The sequence below is a fragment of the Hesperophylax consimilis genome, chromosome 10, assembly GCF_061612785.1.
Source record: "Hesperophylax consimilis isolate HC1 chromosome 10, BYU_Hcon_1.0, whole genome shotgun sequence".
Taxonomy (NCBI): Eukaryota; Metazoa; Arthropoda; class Insecta; order Trichoptera; family Limnephilidae; genus Hesperophylax; species Hesperophylax consimilis.
The window spans coordinates 14,797,065-14,823,292 of record NC_142845.1 but is presented as its reverse complement, the minus strand read 5'-3'; the positions used below and the strand labels follow the sequence as shown (position 1 = coordinate 14,823,292).

General features: G+C 37.1%; 1 protein-coding gene across 1 annotated transcript; it reads left to right on the top strand.

Moving 5' to 3' along the window:
- Positions 1-3,595: 3,595 nt before the first annotated feature.
- On the top strand, positions 3,596-11,456 carry LOC149420345 (uncharacterized). The gene is made up of 7 exons (XM_089636100.1): positions 3,596-3,732; positions 3,867-3,992; positions 5,583-5,714; positions 5,958-6,071; positions 7,594-7,853; positions 8,736-8,859; positions 10,200-11,456. Coding segments are annotated over exons 1-7 (945 nt in total). The 5' UTR covers positions 3,596-3,730; the 3' UTR covers positions 10,387-11,456.
- The last annotated feature ends 14,772 nt before the right edge of the window (positions 11,457-26,228 follow it).

The window sequence follows — 26,228 nt, the reverse complement described above, 5'->3', positions numbered from 1 at the left end:
CTTCCCTTCTCCACTATCTTCAGCCTCACAACATACCCCAATTGGGGGTGCCATTGTCTCACTGGCTCCAGCATATTAAATTTATAGAAAATAGAGAAAAGTCGATGTTTTGTAATCAAGTCTAAAAAAATTTTTCGGGCGCTTACATTGCTAACGCTGGCTAAACCTTATGAGATACATCAAAATAATGTACTACAGAATTGTACATCTTAAAAAGGCCTACAAAAAAGTCCTTAATGGTATATGTCTATCTCCTACGGATAACCCCTAGCAACGCCGGGTACACGTCAGATTGTTTGTCATAAAAAAACACGTAGTAGAGATTTCTAATTCCATCTGTGCATCAGACTTAATGGGACTTGGACACGGTCAAGCGGCTTGATCGCAAGCACGTAGTTTATTGTCTATGGCACTTTGTGTCAAGCATTTTGACCGTGTACCGAAGCTGGCTTGCAAGCATTGCGCAATTCTACGTGCTTGCGGCGAGGCTTGATGCGAATTTATATTTTTGTGGGAATAGACAAACGACAATAGACAAATAAATATCACGTATCATAAACAATGATATAAATTGAATAAAATTGTTATAAAATAGGTACTTAGTTATTGTTTTTGTGTTCAATTTGTAGAAATCCATCTAATTTAAAAATTTTGGAAGTATTTTTTAATAATTATGACAGTGGTTTTCAAGGTCATTAATAATCAAACTGTAGAATAAATAATTTTCTGATTTTTCAATGGAGAAAACATATTTTTTGTATGAATACCGCACAAGATATTCATACAAAAAATAGCTGTAGCCTGTAATACACTTTGCAAATGCTCATGGGTAAAGCGGTACCTTAACTTGTACCATTCTTGACACCAAATTCGTTTCTTTTTATTATTTTATTCAAACATAAAGCTAACGTAAGAGCCAAGAACGCTTTGTCTTTGACAGATTCCATTTTGCCGCGAGTCACGAAATGACAGGAAGGCATAGAAGTACATATACATAGACCACCACGAAATCACAGGAAGGCGTGGCCATGCTTGACGGAGAGGCTTGATGCGGGCTGTCAAGCCGCTAAGCATAGACAATAATAGACAACAATAGACAACAATAGACAAAAAAACTACGTGCTTGCGATCAAGCCGCTTGACCGTGTCCCAGTCTCTTAACGGATATCAAGTTGATGTAGTCTACACAGACTACTCCAAAGCCTTTGATAAAATCCCACACAGCATCTTAATTGATAAAGTCGAAGCAATGGGTATTCACTCGTACTCAAGCTGTAACGGTACAAGGGTTCTGCTCTAGTTTCGTCCCCGTAACCTCAGGAAGAATGCAGATAAATGTAGCGTCATCTCTTTTTCTCGAAAGAAAAACACAATATTATATCCATACTTAATTAAGAACAATATTTTAAACAGGGTAAATGTAATAAGAGATCTTGGAGTTCTATTAGACAGTAAGCTTATGTTTCAATCTCACGTCGAGCATATCACGTCGAAGGCTTTGAAAATGTTGGGATTTATACTTAGGGTAAGTTCAGTTTTCAAAAATCCACAAACTTTTAAGATTCTTTACATATCTTACGTCAGAAGCCACCTGGAGTACGCTTCGGCAGTGTGGAACCCTCATTGTTCTACTTATAAAGCACAACTAGAAAGAGTTCAGAAAAATTTTATCAAATATGTCTCTTATCGCGTGCGAAATGATGAATACTATGTCCCTATAAACCTTAAATCTCTTGAACAACGCCGTGATATCAGAGACCTATTGATGCTCTATAAGATACTTCATAACCATATCGATAGCCCATACTTACTACAAAATATTCATTTCAAATGTCCAAAAAGAGTTACTCGATCTCTGGATACGTTTTATATTCCTAAAAGCAATACAAATTACCTCGAAAATGTATTTATAAGAAGAAGCTGTAGCACATTTAATAGGTTATGCCCAAACATCGATGTGTTTAACACGAACCTAGCTAAATTCACAGCATCCGTAAAAAAGTGATACTGCATCTTATTTAACCAAAAAACTTAATTTTTCAATTATTTTTTTTTTAAATATTTCAATTGATTAACACATTTTTGATAATTGATGTACTTTATCAGAATTGTTTGTATTAGGTATGTTGTTATGTATTTTTCTGTTATGGTTTGTTTTGTCGTTATTTTATTGGTCAATGACATAACTACTCTGATCACTGTCATATATGTATGTATAAAGACTGTTTATAACGCTAATAAATAAAATAAAATAAAATAAAAGTTCCTTTCCCATAATTCGTAGCTCGGCTCGCGTTTCGGTTCGTAAATGAATAATCAGCAATGATGACTTCAGAGCTTCAGAGAGCGTATGGGTGAGGGGTAAGGGAGGTTGGAGGTTACATGGTTGCAATATTTACATATTTATTAATTTACACCTGTTAAATAAGCTTGTTACGTATTAAATTTATGTAGTTTATACAGTATAATCATAAAAATATTACATTTTCAAAAATAAAGTCCTCTATAGATACCCTCTATAATATTTAGAAATGGGTTATTTTTGTGATTGAAAAAAATGAACTTGCTTAGCTTGACTGGGAGATTAATTTGTTTATTTATGTTTATGCTCTAGTCCAAGGCTGCCCAACCTTTTTAACAGTTGGGCCAAATTGACGATTTTGAATCACTGGCGGGCCACTGAATACCTGACGGTTCCTATTTCCATGGGGAGGGGGGGTTGTTAGAGAATTTATATAAATCATAATTCCTCACAAAAAAAAATCAAAATGAGTGCTCCCCACCAAATATTTGAAATCCATGGGGGGGGGGGGTAAGTTCAACAGGTTAGATTTTTTCGTCGCTGATTCTCGGTCTGAGTAGACCAAATAGCGATAAATCGCCTTCGTTGGCAACACTGGTGACCGCGCGCAAGCGGCATTGTTTGTTTTACAGCAGGCCCGCGACACTTTTTCAAATTGGCGGATTGGCGGGTTTTTTGAAAATGGTTCACGCGGGCCACTTATAATTCGTTCGCGGGCCACATTATGGCCCGCGGGCCTGGGGTTGGGCAGCCTTGCTCTAGTCCAACAAAAGGCAAATGGATGTCAGGCAATTTCCCCTCGCCCTAGATATGACTTCAATGCCATTTATTAAAAATCGCACTAATGCACTGTGGCACTGTCCAGGATTTCTTAGGTCCATGTTGTTTAGCCTTTTAGCGTTTTAGCCTTTTGGGTCCAAAATGGCTTTTTAGGTCCATGAGTTCTACGAACGAGAAAATATTTTAACATGTGTGTTGTCTATTGTCAAAAGAATTATGGTGGAAACACATTATTAAAACCCGACGCGACCCGATGAAACGCGATGCGTGTTGAGTCGAATCAAATGTATTGTTTTCTTATGACCAGAATCACACTATGAACATCCGACATGGCGTCGCGTCGGATGTTCATAGTGTGTTTCTGGTCATAAGAAAACAATACATTTGATTCGACTCAACACGCATCGCGTTTCATCGGTTCGCGTCGGGTTTTAATAATGTGTTTCCACCTTTAGGAATTGAGGCAACAGTGGGCAACATTGACAACGAGCACTGGTATATTTATGGACGAGCACTACATTTTATTGTCTTTGATACAATTTTGGCACTTACCGGATTTTGCGGCGTCCAATTTTGTTAATTTTAATATTTAGCAGGTGAAAGTCTGTTTTACTTTCATAAAATACACGTATAACTAATAGTTCTACTATGTAAGTTATTTTTACATAATTTTATTTACCAAATCTGTGTTTTTATCAAGGTTATACATAGCCCTACTTTGGAGGTCTTCGATATATTAGTATTTAATTTTATACTTGAAGAACAATTTGTTTTCCCTCTTTAGGGCTAGAAATCGTTCACCTTCGGCCGGATCAGATAAGAAAGAGAAGAAGATAAAGGAAAAAGAAAAGGAGAAGGATAAGAAAAAGAAGAACGATTCAGGATCCAGTAGTAGTGACAGCAGTGGGAGGTAAATTATTTTTTTTGCTTATAAGGTTCAACCTTGGTCTTGCTAGAGATTTAACTTTCATTAAAAGAAAGGATTATAATTTATTATCATTTAAATTTATATTACCCCTTCATAGCGACAAAAAATATTATATCCGTTTGGTGGCTATTGTATATGGCTTATCGAGCATGCACTTCGATTCGGTGTGTGAAAGGAAAACGTTATGAGTCAAAATAAGCTCCAACGAATCTTGTCATAAATAAGTCTGAAAATTTCCGTACTTCGCTATGGTAAATATTTACCTAACCGCTGCACTTAATAGGCACAGATTATGGAAATCACACATCGTTTCATCATAATTACTACAAATATTTACGTCGGGAGAGATAATAAAAAATGCATTAAAATTTCATTTTTATTTAATTAAACCTTAAAATTTCCCTCGTAAAATGATTCCTTTGCCGCCATTTTGGATTTTTTTTAGTATGGAAGTAGACGTTTGCAAAAGTTTAGTTTTCTAAATACGTTAAAATTACTTAATTAACCCAAACCCTTAACCTGATAACTTATTTTGTACATGTAAATAGTTGTTTCTTGTAGTAATTTTTGAAATTGTAATTTCCATATTTGTTCCTAAAAGTGCGGCAGTTATGTAAATCATTACCTAATATACAACAATTTATGTTATGCAGAGTATGGATATTTTACCAATAGTCCCTTTAAACTTCCTTATAATTTTGACTCTTCTCATTTTTCTTTGCCAGATATAGAACTTTATCGTATACACCAGGGCTTCCCAAACTTTCAACTGTGACGCCCTTGGGAAGTTGCCATATTTTTGCAACGCCCCCCCGGTGACTAAAAATCTAAGCCCCCCGCCGCTCATTTGTACTAAGCGTAGTATTTTGAAGCCCCCCCCCCCTGAACGGGTCACGTAGTATGGGTACGTTACCTAATAACAATTTGTCAGAAAAACTCCAAATAGTATCTAATTTTTTTATTAGAAAATAAAGAACACAACATAAAAACAAAAATGGAAGCAAACAAAAAAGATAAAAAAGCAATTTTCTTCTTTGGTATTAATGAGAAGGATGTGCTTGCTTTTCTGAGCATAGTTTCTCAAAACGAGGTTGAAGTTTCGAAATCGCCACTCTCGTCTCTGCCTCTTAATTTATTTTTGATCTGTACTTATTCTTAATTACTGCAACTGCAGAGAAACCTCATCATCACAATATGCGTGGCGCTCACTTGGGTCGGTCGCGCCAACACAGACAGCCAACCTATTAGCGTCTCCCACACGCAAACTTCAGAGCAACCGAGTCCCGCGCCACTTCAGGCGCAGAAAAGTAAAAACCGATAGGTTTACAGCGCAGTTCACTGTGAGACTTTTCTGCGCGGCGGCCTGAAGTGGCGCGGGACTCAGTCGCTCCGAAGTGTGCGTGTGGAAGACGCTATAAAGATTGCCTCACAACGCCCCTGGGATGATCCCGCGGCGCCCCGGGGCGTCGCGACTCACAGTTAGGGAAGCCCTGGTATACACAATGAATAATGATAAATTTAGTTATGTACTTATCAACTGTATGCTATGATGATTGAATGTATATTTGGCAGTTCCTCAGACAGCAGCTCATCACGCTCGTCGCGATCCAGCTCCAGCAGCTCCGGATCCTCTCGTTCCTCATCTTCCTCCTCCAGCTCTTCCTCCAGCAGCAGTGGGGGAGACCGTCAGAGACCCAAGCGCAAGTCAGTATTACCTCTACGCTCACTTTCATTATTACTTGATTTTGGAAACCACCATTTTTTTCCATCACTTTTCTTCAATGATCTGTTTTGTTATGGAACCATATTTTTTTCAACCTTCCGATACAATTATGCTATGGAGATTGACCAATTGAAGAGAGAAATCTTTCTAGCATCAAATTCCGCAAGCTTAGTTTACCGTCTTCTGTTTGATCGAGTGAGTAAAATGGAAGAATGTTATTTCAGGGCTGTAGAGAGCAAGAGCCCTGTGAGGGAGCGCAAGGAAGGAGACAGACCCTCGGACAAGAAGAAGCCTGCCCCGTCCAACTCCAATGACAAAGGCAAAGTTAAACATTCCAGGTTAGTTCTATCTACCTTTCTTTTTTATTAGTGTTTCTATATTATTAATACAAAAAAGATCACATATTTTATGGTTTCCATTTCCGAATAGTATTCTTGTTGAAAATTACAATAACGCCAAGTTCATTTTGTTTCACTGATAGTAGTTATCCAGTGGAACGATGACCACCCATATTTAGGTCTCATCGCTCTAGGCCTTGAGCCGTGGCTGCCTAAATAGATGGTAGACGGTTTTTGCCATTTTAATTTATTTATTTATTAATTAACGCCCTTTTTCAGGGCTTTTACATAAGAATATTAAGAAATATATATTATTTATTGTACATAACTAAATAACTTCATTAACAACATTTTATATTTGTTTAAAGATGAATTGAAGATGTCCGCTGACTTGGTATAATTGTGTCCCTCCATCAGTATTCTGGGCAAAGAGGAATACATATGGTAGTTAGTCCCAGAATTTCTGCACTGAAATCAATCCTGACTTCTAGTATTACGTTGTGGAATCCGGTAGCTTATCAATTCTAGCAATACCGGACTATCAACTAAATCATTTAAAATTTTATATAAAAATACCAGTAATAATAAGTCAGTGAAAATAATACCTACAAATATGGGATAAACAATGAAATATAGGTGGATTCATTTGCTTTAAAATATAGTAAGCTGTTTATGTGATTCCGTATTAATATTCGGGGGTATGATTTTTTAATGAGCGCAAGCGAATCCAAACGGAACACACAGAAACCTGAATCGCTCAGCCATTATTTTTGTAAATACACATTCGCTTGAGTGGTTTTATTGTCTGACAGTGGTGACAGTAAAACTGAAGGGATTTCCAACTTCATAATATATTGTTAGCAATAATAAAACGCTAATAGATGTTTGTGATGAAATATTTTAATCTTGTCTCCACGGTATTATAATCAATAACTTTATTTGGTGTGTATTTGCTCAGCGTGGTTGTGCTAATGTGTTGATTGCTTGCAATCCTTCCTCGTGGGGGGGGGGGGAGTCTTGGTTTTATAGAGCCAGTGCATATTTCTTTACCCAAATAGTTTATTGTGTTTTGAAAGAACTCACACTTCGCCAAATTTAGGGTAAGACCAGCTTGCTTAAGACGCAAGAGCACTTTTTCCAGCTTTTCAAAACCTTCTTCCAGGTTGACCCGTTTCCGACGGAATTATGATGTCATCAATGAACACAAGTACCTCGTCGTTTAAATCGGCTTTAAATACTTTATTAAGTGTTCGTTGCGCTGCTAACAATATTATGTACATAAATATTTATTTATTTTGATAATATTTCGGTACTAACACAATTGTTATATGTTAAATTATGCACCTTTGCATTTTGTATTTTGAAAATATATTGATGCAATTCCTAAAAAAATCAATAATTATGCGTTAGTTTCGTTTTGAGCTCTTGCTCCTCAGTAACAGATTTGTCGCTAGAGCACTTTAAGTAGAACATGCATTCCTGCAAAGTTTATTGCATTAATGAAGACGTTTGTTGGTTTTAGCCGGTCGCCGTCTCCGCGCTCCCGCCTCAGCAAGAAGCGCGAGCGCTCGCCCCCACCGCGTCCCACCCGCATTCACATCGGCCGCCTCACACGCAACGTCTGCAAGGAACACATCATGGAGATCTTCAGCACGTACGGTGTGGTGAAGGCCGTAGAGATGCCCACAGAGCGCCGGCACCCACTTATCGGAAAGGGCTTTGCCTACGTGGAGTTCACTAACCCCGACGAGGCGGAGAACGCCATGAAACACATGGACGGAGGTAATTTATATATTTCTCTCATTTTAAAACTAACACATTGATAAATATGTTTTTTATCAATAATGTTCATAACTTATAACTAGCCTAGGGAGTGTGGCGAACCTATTGCTCAGGGAGTGGAAATAAGACCTGTAATAGCCATACCAAACTAAGGTGCGATCTACCGTGCTCAGGCTAAATTACACTGGGGAACAGTGCCTCCTAGATACTGGGTCGCATCTCGAAGTATTTACACCTTCTATTCCGCTAGATACTCGTGGGACTAAAGATGGATCATTCAAACAAAAGGGGGGGCCTTTGGGGAACCTGAGGGAGTGGAGAGGAGAGCTGAGGCCACCTCCATGGATTCTTCCCTCTTGGGGCCTTCGGAAACTAAGGGGGTGTGGAGAGGAGAGCTCTTCCCTTGTGGGGTTTTCAGGGAAAACAAAAAAAGGGGAACTCCTGATGGGAAAACCCTCACCGCTGCAGGATCCTCCGGGGGATATATTATTATTGAAAACACAAATAAATAAAATGGCACCACACGCTGGAAGTACCGTACCTTCTTTCCTTATTTCCTGTACCTTTTGATTAAAAAAAATATTATTTGTTTGTTTATGTATTTCGGCCTAAAATTCAAATTTAAGTTTTGTGGGAAAAAGGCCTCGCAGCCGTTCCTCTTAATGAAATAATTTTTTTTTGTGATAATCCCTATTGTATTTATAAAATAGCTAGTACAATTTTTCACTAAGCACAACTTTATCTGAAGTCGGCAAATGCTGTGAGTATCTAACATTATCTGTCCAACTACTAAATGGATGTATTACCCACTGGGCAATCTTTTGGTTGCTTCCCGAAACAATGAAATATTTGATGAACACGCTTTGTTTGATGTGTTTGCAGGTCAGATCGATGGGCAGGAGATCACGGCGGCTCCCGTCCTGATTCCCATTCGTCCCCCGCGCCGCCCCTCGCCCCTCACGCGTCCCATGCCGCGCCCGCCCATGCGCAGGCGCTCTCCCCCCAGGTAACCAACCTAACCAAATTGTTATTTCATTATTATTATTATTTACTGAGCAGGCAGCATTCTGCTCGCTCTGATTTCACAATAACTTAAGCAGTAATTGAGTTGTTTTAAATTAGCAAACTGTAACAATTAGCTCACATACAAGGAGCTATCACTAATTACAGACAAACACAACATTGATGATCAATGTTGTGTTTGTCTGTAATTAGTGATAGTATCAACCATGTTAAATGTAATTCTATTTGCATGAGCTTTGGTATGAATCACTGTTGACAAAGTTAATCCTTTCTTCTCAGATTCCAATCCAATTTGTTTATATTAGTAGTATTGACGACATGTTGTGGAAGCATCCACTACTCTATTTGCAAGGAAGTGTTCCCTAGGATTGCAAAAGGTGTTTTATTAAAAAAAAAAGTGTTTTTTGTGTGATAAAATTTAAAAATTCTCAATAAAGTCACCCCTCTCTCTTCTTTCTTTTATCGTTGGTAAACTTAGTTCCTTTAGTCTATGTTCATATTGTCGATTTTTTAAAGCTCTTGGTATTTTTGTAAATCGTCTCTTTATCTCTATCTGTAGTAGTCATTCGAGGATTATTTTGTCAAATGTAATGTACCTCCCAATGAATGGAACCCCGTTTATTCTTTTGAATATTTACCATAATATTTCACATGGTAAGTTCGTCGATAGCATACAATTTTTTTGTAAATGATATACAGGGTGTATCGGCACGTACCCAACAAACTTTAACCAGCTATTCCTTAGCATATTTGGAGTAAAAAATCTTATGTGCACTTTGCTGTCCGGTAACGTTTTTTTTTAATAAAAATTTTATTATTCACATTTTCACCACATGTCACCACTGTTTTATCCTTTGTCAAAGTTTGAAAACCCATCTGGCAAATATTTTATTCGAATTCCGTTGAATAATGCACGTGTGTACCTATATTGGCGCACTTTAACAATCACAACGAAATGGCACGGCACCATTTGTCTCATTTTTGACTATTATTATTTAGTGTGTGCGAAAGAGCGAAGACGCTTTTTGACATACTTGCTTATAACAGCTGTTGAACACGAAACGCAATGCCAATGACAGTGATGTAATGTGGAAATTTTAAATTTTTTGTTTTTAATTGAATAAAAAATGCTACAGGACAGCAAAGTGCCCATAACATTTTTTACTCCAAATGTGCTAAGGAATAGCTGGTTAAAGTTTGTCGGATTAGTGCCGATACACCCTGTATAACTATGTATTGCCATTTGACGTTTGAGAATCTAGGGAAAATATTCAAATGTACATTTGTTATTTTATAATATCACACTATTGTTGTTTATTACAGATATGGAGGTGGAAGGGGGGAGCGCCGCCGCAGCCCCGGGGGCCCAATGCGGGGGCGCCGGCCCTCACCGCGCCGCCCCCGTCCCAACCGCTCCCGCTCCCCTGCCCGCCCTCCCCGTCCCGCCCCCCCGCAGCCCTCCTCGCGCACACACCGCCGCACCCGCTCCTCGTCGTCCTCTTCCAGGTAGTCCACCCATCCCTCTCTCTCTATCCATTCCACCAAACAGCCAGCAAGGTTTGATATCCATTCACTTATTCAACCTTCAAAAATACAAAACTAACCAATAAGGAATTTCAATTGTTCAAATAATGTCGATTTCATTGTTCAAATAATTTTCAAAGTTTGTATTTTTAAAAGCCTGCCAAAATGATTGAAATCTGACGGGGTGTATGTGTCATATCATACGTACGTCAGTTTTGTCGGTTAACAGTAAGCCCAATTTAAATATTTCTTTTGAAATAATTTAGTGATCCGTGTGAGAGTCTACGCAGTGCAACTTGTGACAAAATTGTCCGCATTCTTAATGCAAGCGGCCGACCGACCTGGGAGGTAGCAGCGTAAGTTCTGTCAGAACCTTCCAAACAATCACAGGGCCTTTAAATCTCTTGTGGTTTTTAATAGTTTTTAAATGACGATTTGTTCATTCTACATAAAATTATATTCAGAATCCACGTTTGTTGATCTATATGAATATATGTTTTTTTAAGCCATAATATTATTTTTCACTTAAGTTCCCTATTATGTGTTTAATACTAATTGAAGTTTCTGTTCATCAATTAAGCAGAAATTTTAAAAAAACATAGAAGCAAGACATCCCACTTGACTCATTTTTACATTTATGCCAGTCGTATGTTTTACTACTACTACGTAAAACTCAGTTAAAACTAACTTTAATTTAGCAATCTCAATGACAAAACTGACGGTTTTTCAGAAATACAAATGGTAAGTAATATTTCTATTTTCAGTAATCCTGAAATAAAATCTGTGCATGTGTGTACGTTGAACTAAATGTAACTTTATTTTGTGTTTTTCAGAGGGGAATCTATTTTGTATCATGAATGCGTAAAAATAAATATTTGACAATAATTTGTTTTGTTTTCCCAGACCACTGAAATTCCCCTGTCCAAACAAAAGCTTCCCATAAGAGTTTACGTTTAATGGAAGATTTATGTTACCCTCTAATAATGTTTCTGTATACACACAAATAGTAAAGATTTTACAAATAAAGCTGTACTACCAAACCATTTTTTGCTTTTTTATTCACAGTGTTTTTTAAATATGTATAGTCAAACTTAGTTATAATAAGCATGAGGAGACTGACTGAATTTGCTCCTTATATTTATAAAATCGTATGTACCTACCTACCTCTCCTATCAACCATATTCGCCAATGTACAATGTTTTCGTAATACGAGTGGGTATTATTTTTCAAAAAATATAATATTAGAAAGATACACATTTATTTACATATAACTTACTAGAAACGTCTATCTATAAAATTTGTAATAGTAAAAATATAATCTTTTATACAGATTAAGCAACTTACTTCACAGTGCAAAAGAAATTAAAAATGAAGGAAGTTTATTTTTAAAATGTTTTAATTTTCAAAATTTAAGAAATTACAAAATACTTCATAAGATTCCAACAATCGCAACTATAAAATATCAAAAAATTGGCACTACTCATATATTGAATACTCTTCTATTAGGCTGTTATCTTCATTTACAGACCCATCTTAGACCCAATTTTATTTGATTAATTTGTGTTATTTCACAATTAATTAATTAAAAATAATATATAGTATGACGGCCGGCGTGGTCTAGTGGTATACGCTTTTGACTACAGATCCGAAGGTCGCGGGTTCGAACCCGGCGTGCGCAAATAAATTTTATTTGATTAATTTGTGTTATTTCACAATTAATTAATTAAAAATAATATATAGTATATTTGCGGCACGTTCCAGAGTGGAAGATACTCTCAGTATCGCCCTGGTGTAAGACCACCATTCAGAATTGAAACGTTGCTTGAAATGGCTTTAGCCGTGTTTGGTGACCAGATCTGAATAGCCAGGTACTTCCCCACCTTCCTCTTCCCCATCTCCCTCCCCTCCCCAATACCCTCAGCCTCACAACATACCCCAATTGGGGATGCCATAGTCTCACTGGCTCCAGACGGGAGCAGTTGGGACTCTTGTGCGGTAATACTGTAAAAAAAAAAAAAAAAAAAAATCGTAAATGATTTTACAAAATCCCTTGAAATCTGTGGCCAGCACTTTTCCACAGATAAGCTGGTCCTTTTCCACTAGTGGTATTCCTGTCCTGAAACAATTAAATTGAAAATTTCATATTTTGTATAAAAATCACTCAATAATTACACTGTACCCCTCAGTTGAGATCTGCCTAGAAGTATTGAGGCGTACTTTGTCTAGTAATTTCTCAATATAACCGTGATTCATTTTAGTAAAGTTCATAATATATTATGTATTATATTGCTTGTATGTTCTATGTATATATATTGTAATAAATTTCAACAAAACTAAGAACCACAACTTCCAGATCCAAAGTTAGGCATTATAATCACTACTCTATGAAGGCTGATGAGGAAATCCCTTATCTTTTATCTCTTATTTTGGTGTGTTAACATAAGATGGTTTGGATACGAAAGGGCATAAACGGAGAAAGAGGGCCACGAGAATGTTACATGACGTATTATTACGTGTACGTTCTACATTCATTTGAATGGAAGATGTCGGATACGCCCCAGGAAGACACAATCAAATGAAACAAATACTTCAGTTGGGTCGTAACAGAAGAGTATGCATGAGATAATGAATAAATTAGCAAGGAGGCGTATACCGTTTCATTTTCTTTGCAGGTTCCATCACAAAAAAACATTGAAGAAAAATAACAAACAAACAAATAACCTAACCTATTCTTTTTAATTTTCTATTTTATTCGGTTACCTTCTGTGCCTACCTTTATGGTACATACGGGTACATAATTTTTTCCTTCTTGGGCGCCCTGGGGATGCCAGGAAGATACGGGCGCCTGGTTAACGACAATCAGTCAGGCCACATTTTCATTGAGAGGAATTTCTGTAGAATCATCAATGGTTTACTTCTTCTTCTTTATGTGCCGTATCAGGTCCCCCCGACGTTGGCGATCACTCTTGAAAATGTCTCTTTGTCTTGCGCTGCCCGGAATAGCTCCTCCACACTTCTAATGCCGGTCCACTCTCGTATGTTTCGCAGCCAAGACATTTGTCTCCTACCAGGCCCTCTGCGACCCTCTATCTTGCCTTTCAAAATTAACTGGAGCAAGTGATACTTCTCCCCTCGAAGTACATGACCCAGATATGAAATTTTCCTGATTTTTATTAATCTAAGCAGTTCTCTCTCTGCTCTAGCCCGCCTGAGAATTTCTGTGTTGGTGATCATGTCGGTCCATGGTACTTTGAGTATTCTCCGGTGAATCCACATTTCAAAAGCCTCTAACCTGTTCATGGTATTTACTTTCAAGGTCCATGTTTCACATCCATACAACAAGACCGACCACACATAACATTTTAGCATTCTCTGCCTTAGTTTTAAGCTGATATTATCATTGCAGAAGAGGGATTTCATTTTAATGAACGCAGTTCTTGCTGCTTCAATTCTGCACCTAACCTCTACATCTGGGTCAAGAGTCTCCGTGAGAATACTGCCGAGGTATCTAAATCTTTCGACCTTTTCGACATTGCAACCATTTAACTGTATCACTGATTCAGAGTGATCTAGTCGTCCAAAAGTCATCCATTTTGTTTTATTGACGTTGATTGTTAGGCCCAGTTGCTCACCAGCATTATTAACAAGATTTAATAGGTCTTGGAGGTCATCGATACAGTCAGCTAGTAATACAGTATCATCTGCGTATCTTATGTTATTAATGACAACTCCGTTGATCTTAAGACCCTTCTCAGTATTACTTAGGGCTCTTTTAAAGACATAGTTGGAATAGAGATTAAACAATAGTGGCGACAGGATACAGCCTTGTCGTACTCCACGCTGAATGGCAATTGCATTAGATCTCTCATTCCCATGTCTTATTTCTGCTGTTTGGAACCAATACAGGTTTTTTATGAAATTCTGGTCTTTGGTGTCAACGTTACAATCCGCAAGCATTTTCATTAGGTCAGCATGTTTTACCCTGTCAAATGCCTTTTCGTAGTCAATAAAACAGGCAAAAACTTCCTTTCTTTGGTCACGACACTTTTGCAATAGTACATCGATAGACAATAATGCCTCACGCGTCCCAAACGCATTTCTGAAGCCAAACTGGGTGTCATCCAAGTCCTGCTCGCACTTATTGCGTATCCTGGCATGTATTATTTTGAGGAATAATTTAAGGACATGACTCATCAGGCTTATTAATCGATAGTCACTGCACTTCTTAGGGTATTGTTTTTTAGGCAATGTCACGAAGGTGGATTTTAGCCAATCTTGGGGTATATTCCCTGTGTCGTATATAGAATTAAATAACCTCAACAGGTAGTCAACATTTTCATCATTAAAGAGCTTCAACACCTCAACTGGAATATCGTCTGGTCCGCACGCTTTTCTATTGTCTGAAGTCTTTATCGCATGAAGAATTTCTGATTTTAAAATCGATGGTCCATGCAATTGATCATTGGGAATATTAATGTCAGGTCTAATATCTTTGAATGTATCATGAATATACTTTTCCCATGTTTGTAAAATATCTTTTTCATCCAATATTAATTTATTGGAATCGTCAACTAAACATGATGGAGTAATTCTTCTAGAAGTGCCTGTAATTTCCTTTAATTTTTTGTGAAGTTTGAATGCATTGTGACTACGACTGTACGATTCTAGTTCTTCATGGTTTACTGACAGAATGGTTGGTTTACTGTGGTTTACTGGTTTACTGACAGAACTAGATACAACTTTCACAATAGTTTCTTCAGGTTGAGGGGATTTTGGGGGGGTTTCGCAGAGAGAATTTTCACACAAGAGTTTATGGGGATATATAAGTACCGAGCAAGTGGTGTTTTGCAGCACGGGGGGACTTGTCCAGGGCAGATAGCAGGAAACTTGAGGAGTCAGCCTCTCCACCTCGAACACATCGAGTCAAATGTATCGGAGTGAGACATGAAGTCTTCCCTGGTGCGAGCATTGGCCGATGCAGCAGGCTGCTCGGCCAAGGACTAGTGTTAGCAGGATGATGAGTTCTTCACCCAGCACTTCGGGGACCGTTGGAGGGGGTTTATCGGAGGCAACGGGGCTTGCTGCTTATTTACTACAACAAACAAATAAAATTTAAATAAATGGAATTCTCCCCCCTACACCTCTATAGTATAGGGGGGAGAAGTTAAATAAGAGTTACTATAATTTTGGCAAAATAATGGATTTATTTATTTTACCGTTGGCTTGCGCCGCATTCACGCTGCTGTAGGTCTTCTCTATCCTGAGGAAGGCGTCGGGGAAGGGGAACGCGGCGGGGGAGTGGAAACGCTCGGCGAATCGTGCGTCCAGCTTTGAGGGGTCCATATAGGAGCCCCGCACCGGGGGCTGCGGGGGTCCGAAGTTCTGCACCGACTGCACTGACTACACCAAAAAACAAACATTAATAAATGTTAAATGATTAATGTTTCAGTGATGGTTACTGCAAGGATGTCTGAACTATTGGCTAAAGGAGGAGGAAGAGCTACATGACATAATACTATGCATAAAATCACGATAATACTTTTTTGTCTGACTTGATATGTCTCAAATCATAACCTCAACTTTTCAAAATCTGGAAGAACAAAACTTTCTCAGAGACTAGAAGTAATGTTTGGTTTACATTCTAACATCAAAGATTGGCTAAAATTATATCTATCAAATCGCTTGCAAGCAGTGAAGGTTGGAAATAAACGGTCCAACTTCACAAAACTCTCTTCAGGGGTACACCAGGGATCCGTTTTGTGTCCACTTCTCTTCATTCTCTTTACAAATGACGTAGCAAAAAATATCGAGTCATTTGGTCTTTTATCTCACTGTTATGCTGACGATCGGCAAGTATACTTTTACTGCTCACCAAATGAGTTCGACCGCCTTAAAATTCGAACAGCTGAGTGTCTAGAAGCAATCAATTTCTGGATGTCCTCAAATAAACTTAAGCTAAATCCTTCAAAAACGGAGTTTCTCTGGGCAGCCACACCACATAGACGCCAACATTTAATAGACAACTCGCCAATTGCTATTTCCGGCAATTACGTAATTGCTAAAACAACCGTCAAACTTCTGGGAGTTTATCTGGATTCAGACCTTTCTTTAAAAAGTCAGGTAAATAAGACTGTTAGCACGGGGTTCTTATACCTAAGACAACTTAAGTCGGTTCGTAGGAACCTTTCAACAGAGTCAACTAAACTACTTGTGAACTCATATATAGTATCACGTCTTGACTATTGTAACGGAATCTATGCAAGTCTTCCTAAATGCGAAACTGATAAACTACAATCAGTGTTCAACGCCACAGCAAGGCTAATCACCGGGGTACCCAAGTTTTCACACATTTCGGAACACCCCGAAATCTTCACTGGCTGAAGTGTCCTGAAAGGATCCAGTACAAGCTATGCTGGATGGTGTTTAAAGCTAACACAACGAAATGGCGTCACACTATATTTCTGAGCTATGCATTCCGGAAAATACTAGTCTGAGGCAGTCTCTTAGATCAGCGACATCATCTGCAATTCGAAAGTTGCAAGAACCTAAGTGAAATCCGAACACTAAGTTTGGTGATCGTGCATTCGGAGTATCTGGCCCTAAAGCTTGGAATAAACTTCCTATGGAATTGAGGTGTATAACCAGCCCAACAGAATTTAGATCCAAACTAAAACCTCCCATTTTTAAGATACTCTTTTCCATAAATCTGTAATTCTATCCAAATATTGCTTTTTTCCTTTTTGTTATACCGTAATTGTTGATGCATAAATATAAATTCTCTAGTGATTCCGTTCAACTACTTATGATCAAGTCGAAATGCTATTGACTTGCCTACCAATGGACAATGGACATATCAGTGGGAACAGAATACGTTAATAGGTTTAATTGTTGGCAGATGAATCATCTAAATGCGGTAAATATGGATGATTAATTTCATTTATCTTAGATGCATGCATTTAACCAATTGGGCGTATTTTGCACCAATGTTCTAAAATTAATTATAAAAACACCCTAATATCATAGAACTTCCTTCTTCTTCTGGCGCTAGTAAAATTAAATTGTTAATGTAAGTTGTATGTTTCTACATTTGTAAATATATATGTCATTGAGATAGTAGTTATAGGCCTTAGTCGTAAGTCACTAGATATAAGTCTTAGACGTAAGTCACTAGTTCTAGTATTAATTATTTAATAGATATATTTGTACAGCGCCCTTGAGGTGATTGACAAAAAAGGCGCTATATAAATTAGCCAAATATTATTATTATTATTAATATAACCTAACCTATTTTGTAATCATGTTCTTTTTTATCTCACATCTGTTTTATCCGGTTACCAAAATGACCGCTTCCGCGTTTGTGCATTTGGAGTTTTTTCCATGCAGGTAGGAAGTGCTAATGTGAGAAGTGTAGTGACCATAGATAATAGGGAGATTAGGCATGGAAGTGTGCTGAATGCCGCCGAGCTACAACCAAACTGCACGCACTATATCAAAGAGGAAAAAGAAACAAAGGTGGGGCGCCGCTATGTGTAGATGTGATTTGCAGTAAGCATGAGTGAATGATGTTGGCAACACACACAAGTTCCACTTAATAATAGTTCATAGCCCATCTCCCCTGTTTCTATTACCTATATTTAGATTAGTTGCATTTGTTGTATTGAAGTTTACAGTGGCATTTATTTTTATAATAAAAAGTAACTCACGTTAGATCTGACGTGTTCGGGGTTAGTGGCCGTGGGGGGCGCAGGGTGGCGGTGCGGGGGCCGAGGGGGCAGAGGCAGGTGCGCAGAGCGCGCTGGCAGTGGAGGGGGACCGTGCTGCGGAGGGCGCAGTGGCCTCACCGACGCAGACTGCTGGGCTGGAAATAAAATAAATACATTAGTATATCTAACTAGCAACCACACAACTCTATCTTGATACGCATTCCTTGCTCTATCCACATTCATACATCATTTCATAGATACTCTTTTGTTATTCTGACTCTTGACATGGCCTAACTCATGTTTTGGTTCTCTTTCTCTTGTCATGTCCTGAATTCTTCTACAAAACAGACAAATCCCATTTTAATAAGGTACCTCTATAGCAGTCATACTCAACCTGCGGCCCGCCGAGCTATTTTGTGCGGCCCTCCATACATTTAATATCAGGAACATGATTTACAAAATCTGGCATTCTATATCACGTTAATTTGAGATTAATTGCGACTTTGACGTACAGACGTTGAAACTCGAAGAGGATAGTATAAGTATAATATACTATCTATATAATATAATATTCTATAAGAGTGTTGCTACTGCACACCATAACTGCACACGCTAGATCTATCTCTAAAAAACAAAAATTTGACAGACAAACATGCGCGCAAATAATTTTGCCCGTGGCAACACATACGTAGCTACCCCCCCCTCCCCATGGATTTCGAAAAATTGTTGTTGGGAATTACATATGATGTTTTTGGCTGTGCGGAATTTTTTTCCAGCGAAGTTCTGTAACAACCCCCCCCCCCATGGATTTCAAATGGGTTTCATTTTGTGGGGAGCACTCATTTTGAATTTTTGTGTGGGGAATTATTATGTTTTACAGAAATTCTCTAACAACCCCCCCCCCCCCATGGATTTCGAATAATAAAAGGGGGAATCAAGCTCACACCGTTGGCAACACTGACCAGTATAGTGTTGCGGCCCGCGTAGCTTTACAAACATATGAATGTGGCCCGCAGAAGAAAAAGGTTGAGTATCACTGCTCTATAGTATATAGAGGGAAGAAGTTAAAAAATAGTTACTATAATTTTGGCAAAAGAATGGATTTATTTATTTTACCGTTGGCTTGCGCCACATTCATGCTGCTGTAGGTCTTCTCTATCCTGAGGAAGGCGTCGCGGTAGTGGACGGCGGCGCGGGAGTGGACACGCTCGGAGAATCGTATGTCCAGCTCTGAGGGGCGCATGGAGGAGCCCCGCACCGGAGGCTGCGGGGGTCCGAACTTCTGCACCGACTGCACAGGCTGCACCGACTGCAAAGACTGCACCGACTACACCAACAAACAAACATTGTTAAATGATAATGCTTCAGTGATGGTGACTGCAAGGATGTCTGAAACATTGGCTAAAGGAGGAGGAAGCGCTACATGACATAAAATCACGATAATACTTTTGTCTGACTTAATGACTTATCTCAAATCATAACCTTAATGTTTCAATGGTTCTCTACTTGTGTGGTTGTTTAAGGAAAAGGCAAGAAAAACTTTATTATTAGTTACATAATTTGAACCCATAAGATGGTCAGAAATTACTGGTTCCATGACAAAACTGAACATTGAAAAAAAAGAACAAACAAACAATGTAACCTAACCTATTTTTTAATCATGTTCCTTTTTACCTCACATCTGTTTTATCTGGTTACCAAAATGACCGCTCCCGCGTTTGTGCATTTGGAGATTTTTTCCATGCAGGTAGGAAGTGCTAATGTGAGAAGTGTAGTGACCATAGATAATAGGGAGATAAGGCGTGGAAGTGTGCCGACTGCCGCCGAGCTACAACCAAACTGCACGCACTATGTCAAAGCGGTGGAGCCAATGAAAGTAATGCGTTTGGTATGTAGGTAGAAAAAAAGGTGGGGCGCCGTTAGATGTAGATAGGTGTAGATATTATTTGCAGTAGCATGAGTGAATGATGTTGGCGATACACACGGTTATATTCTAATAATAGTTCATAGCCCATCTCCCCTGTTTCTATTACCTATATTTAGTTATTATTTTTTATGCATAAAGCACAAAGGGTAACAATTGTTACCCTTTGTGCTTTATGCATAAAAAAATCTTGTCTTAAACATTAGTTTACCAAAAAAATAATAATTAATATTTGACAAGTTCTAGTATCTTCACCAAAAAATGTAGACAATTTGTCTCGACGCCATCTAGTGAGAGAGTTAGCACTTTCAATGCCTTTCTCATATAAAAAATAAAGTTGGTTGTTTCAGGTGAAAAAATGTAACAAGCAGTAATTGTTGAATGAAACACTAGTATATCGTCACCTTAAAGCAATAGTGGGATATCTTAAAAAATGCTGTTCTGAGATAATAGGACTCTTAGGTTTGCGTGAGCTCTAGCAGCATCAAATTAACTAATCTCGCAGATTAATGATATGGTATAAGAGAGGTAAATTATTTAACTTCAATACAAAATTGTAATAATAGAAAAATAATAAATTTTTTCATACTAATTTTGACAAAGTATACGTAAATCTGGAAATATCTCACTGTTGCGCGGAGTGTTTGGTAATCATCTCAAATTATCTCAGTGTAGCATAGTAATAATATTACGAGTTTAGATGGATAAATGAATTAATAATTCACATAGCACTCTTTTTAGGGTGAATTGCCTAATACAAAAAAATAAAATTAATAATTGTTTTTTTTGGGAGATTTTTTCAATGTGGAAGACTGTTTCAGGCTAATAATTATTGCTTAAAATAACTAATAATTGTTGTTTCTGCATGTTTTTCCATGCTGTTTATAATCATAAATACATTTTCAGCTGTACACACCAACTCACTCCTATAGTTTGTCAATTAGGCAATTGTATGGGAGTAAGGTGGAATAAAAAAGAAAAAAAAAATATTTGTGCTTATAAATTTATTTATGAGAAGCGTGATATAATGCATGTAACAAAAATAATAGAAAACCTTAAGAATAAAAGTATGTAACAAAATTAACAGAAAACCAAGAATAAAAAGTAGGTAAGTATCAAAAATAACAGAAAACCTTTAGAATAGATAGTATTCAATTTTTTTTTACAGAAACTTTAAGAACAAAAAAATAAAACAAATATTTGTTGATTCCCTGGAAACCTACAGTGAACATCGTTATTTTCTTCTTGTACATCGCGGTCTGTATTGGCAGTTTAATTAATGTACAAAAATTATGAGGTTTTTTTGGTATAATACCACTTTGGCAAAGAAACAAGAAATCACGATTTTTATTCGGTGGAATTGTAGATGGAACTGCATAAGCTGGTCCTACAATTATATTATTCTCATTCCAAACATTCTTTAGTCGCTCTCTCACATTAATACTCTGATTGAATGGATCCTTGGTGTAGGTGCTTTTGTATTTGATAACTGACTGTTCATCTTTAGTGATCTGTAAAATCTTAACTTTATTCCAAATACATTTATTTTTGTCCACGATTATTTATTAATTTTTTTCCAGTCTTCTCACATACCTTCTTCAAGTCAATGAAGTCCGTTGTTTCCATTTCTGTTAACTTATAACGAAGTTCATTCTTCTTGGAACACTTTATGATCATCTTTAACTCCGTTGGAATAAATATTAGGCCTTGTTTTAAAACCCTGACCTTTTCTCTGTCGATGCAATAATGAATGGAGTCTCCTTCGTTCTCTGAGTGCCCAACTATTAGATATTTATGGGTAATATTTGAATATCAAGTGTTCATAGTGTATGCATGTACATTGTACATGGAAATAAAAATTTGTTTTTATTATGTGCCACAAAGTTATCAGAATAAAAGATCACTTCCCATTTCCCTCGGCATAGGTCTTTTAAAAATGTGTACACGCAGGTAGACATTTCAATTGCGCCTCTTTTAGCTACACCCTCATGCCGCATGTAACAATGGCCCTGTCGTGTTTTGGTATTGTAAATACAGAAGTTATAACATTTAACTTGCTCTTATAAAAAAATAGATATATTGCCATTCGGCAACGGCACAACAGCTTGAAAGTCATGAATGGCAACTACAGTATCATCAGTGGTCTTGGTAAGGTTTTTATATTTTTCTTATCGAGATAGCTTTACATTCTGAATGTGTTCAGAATATTATTATTTATTATAATTTCTCATTTGCAGTACTAAGGTTGTAATATACACAAAATGCGCAAAGGTTCTTTTTTGGTTTAAAAAAAAAATATTGAATTTGGTATTGAATATTTTCCTGTACGTAGAGTGTGTAACATAGAGATTACCTATCGAGACACACTTCTATTTGTACAAATTGTACATCGTTTGGATATTTGTAGATCCGAGCTGATCCTGCACGACAATAGTGCGATTCCACTCTACTAAAGCTGTTGATGTGATTCATAACATCATCAACTAAATCATCCTTTTGCAGGAAGCTGTCTGTTTTCTTTTTTAATGCAGTGCTTATGGTATTATTGCTTATATCTAAGGTTGCCATAAAAAAATCTTACACGTATGTTAAGTCCATCTCTCTCAAAATAATAACCACTATTAGCTTGGATTCATGGAATCATTAATATTAAAATATTTTAATCGATCAACTTCCAAAACAGATTCAGAACATTTGTATTTACAATTGGTACACAGTACAGGCTCAATTTGTTTTGATCTGCATACCTTCCCTGACTTTGCTACATACTCCTGACCAGTATTCACCTTCAGTTTCTTTATGTTTCTCTTCCAAGATCACCCAACTTGTTGAAAACTATAGAGCTACAGTGAGACAATGAGTTTATTTCAGTATTTTAAACGACCTTTTTGAAAGCAACAGTGGGACAACATCAATATCTCAGTGTTGCTCTGAGTGACCGAACATTTCAATACTGAGATTTTACTTGTAACACTGCCATTTTTTTTTTTACAAAATATCCCAGTAATGCATCATGTAGAGCTCACAATTTTACATCGAACTGCATACTTATCTCAAAAGTGTATTTTTTGAAGATATCCCACTATTGCTTTAAGGTGACGATATATTGAATTATTTCGCGGATAAGAGATAAGCCGCCATAGCTCAGTGGTCAGAGCTGTCGACCGGAAATCGAAAGGACACGGGTTCAAGTCCCGTTGGCGTCATGTATCATTTATCAGGAGATTTTTCAATGTGGATGAGTGTTTCAGGCTAATAATTATTGCTTATAAAAATAATTTTTACCTATATTTAGATTAGTTGCATTCTGTTCACCTATATTTCAGTGAGTATTGAAGTTTACAGTGGCATTTATTTTTATAATAAAAAGTAACTCACCTTAGATCTGACGTGTTCGGGGGTAGTAGCCGTGGGGGGCGCAGGGTGGCGGTACGGGGGCGGAGGGGGTAAGGGCAGGTGCGCGGGGCGCGCTGGCGGTGGAGGGGGACCGTGCTGCGGAGGGCGCAGGGGCCTCACCAACGCAGACTGCTGGGCTGGAAATAAAATAAATACATTAGTAAATGTAACTAGCCACCACACAACTCTATCTTGATACGCATTCCTTGCTCTATCCACATTCATACATCATTTCATAGATACTCTTTTGTTATTCTGACTCTTGAAATGGCTAACTCAAGTGTTTGATTCACTTTCTCTTGTCATATCCCGAATTCTTCTACAAAACAAACAAATCCCATTTTAATAAGATACCTCTATAGTATATGTTTAGAGGGAAGAAGTTAAATAAGAGTTACTATAATTTTGGCAAAAGAATGGATTTATTTATTTTACCGTTGGCTTGTGCCACATTTACGCTGCTGTAGGTCTTCTCTATCCCGAGGAAGGCGTCGGGGTTGGGGAACGCAGCGGGGGAGTGGAAATGCTCGGCGAAACGTGTGTCCAGCTCCGAGGGGCCCATGTAGGAGCCCCGCACCGGAGGCTGCGGGGGTCCGAAGTTCTGCACAGACTGCACCGACTACACCGACAAACAAACATTGATAAATGTTAAATGATAATGCTTCAGTGATGGTTACTGCAAGGATGTCTGAAACATTGGCTAAAGGAGTAGGAAGCGCTACATGACATAAAATCATGATAACACTTTTGTCTGACTTGATGACTTATCTCAAATCATAACCTTAATGTTTCAAATGTTCTCTGCTTGTGTGGTTGTGGTTAGTGCTCGTCCGATATAAAAATAAATTTTCATTTCAATAATTTTAAAAACAGTAATTTCCATTACCCCCATATGTAAATGGTTGGCTTTTATAGTAATTAAGTTGAACAAAAGCATTATTTGAAAAAAATCCTCATATTGAGCGTAGCCAGCAATCCTAAAAGTTCACCCAGAATTTTAATACTTCTTTATGAAATTTTCTCACTAGACATTCAAAATAAGAGGAAAATTACTGTTTACAACTGATTTCGAAAATCTGCACAAAGCCCTGGCAACGCTGGGGACTTCAGCTAGTCTATATATATATATATATGTAATGAAATATTGATTGTATCATAATTGAATTTATAGTGTAAAATATATTAATGAATTACGGTTGGAGGGAATATACCATGTATTATGTACTTAAATATTCTTATCTAACAGCGTCTTTGAGGTGATTTTTCACGGAAACGGAGCTATTTAAATTAGCCAAATATGAAATATTATTATACGGTGAAAGGATGAAATTCACTAAAAAGATATAAAAACATTTCCAAGTTCAGTTCCAACTAACTAAAATCATCATTGGGTAATGAATGAATACCGGTGTGCCAACAGTGTAGAGTGGCAGTCTACATTCTGTACCTTCCCCTTAGTTAGTTAGTTAACCCTTTTCACAGGGTGGGTTTAAAAAACAAAACAAGTTTGAAGATGGGATCTTGCATATGAATACTTGATTTTGAAAATTCTGTTACTCATAAATTTATAACCCATAAAAAGATTAGAATGAACAATCTCTATTCATTATTTTAACTGTCAGTCATATAATAAAGGTTATTTTTATATTATTTTAGTTTCTTGAAGTAAAATGGTTTCTAGATGGTTTTAATAAAATAAAGGGACTTCTAAATAAAATATTTTTGTTCATTCTAGGTTTAGGTAAATAATATGATAAATGTATACATACAACCAATCGCTTGAGTGGATAATTAACGAACTGACCATCATGCCGTTATTATTTATTTTTATATAAATGTGTATATTATATAAAAACATAACATAAAACTCAATGACAGAGGACGAAATAAACTGCATTCCAAGTGCATCACATAAAATTAATTGAAAAAATATAGAAGCAAAAAATATTTGTAATAATGTCATATCCTGATATCAATATACTGATTATTGATAAAAACATAAATGTATAATATCGTAGGCGTGTGTAGTATAAACAACATTATATTATGACCATTTGCAATCAAATTTGAGCCAGGATGTGTGCAAAGGGTGGGAGGATCAATAAAATAAAGTGATTTGGGTGCATGATCGTGGTGCAATTTATTGCACAGTTAAAACTTTAATCCAATAGGTTAACACCAGTGGAGGGTTCAATCGTAGATTAAAAAGGGAGAAAAAAATTCCTTCAGTCATATGAAAAAATCCTATGTTGGTTTTTTTTCTATATTATACATATATTTTTATTTAGATGTAGAGTATTTTCATTGATGATGATGCGAAAATTATAATAAAACTTTTCTTATTTCTTTTTAATGGTTCAATCGTAGATTAAAAAGGGAGAAAAAAATTCCTTCAGTCATATGAAAAAATCCTATGTTGTTTTTTTTTCTATATTATACATATATTTGTATTTAGATGTAGAGTATTTTCATTGATGATGATGCGAAAATTATAATAAAACTTTTCTTATTTCTTTATATTTTTTAATGGTAGTTCACTGCACAAAAGCACTTTAGAGAAAACTGCCACTGGCTAACACTAATGTTATGTATCTGATTCCAATAGATATAGGTGTTTCAAGCATAAGCTGAGACACCTACAGCTATTGGAATCACATAATGTTATGTATGTGATTCCAATAGATATAGGTGTTTCAAGCATAAGCTGAGACACTTACAGCTATTGGAATCACATAATGTTATGAATGTGATTCCAATAGATATAGGTGTTTCAAGCATAAGCTGAGACACCTACAGCTATTGGAA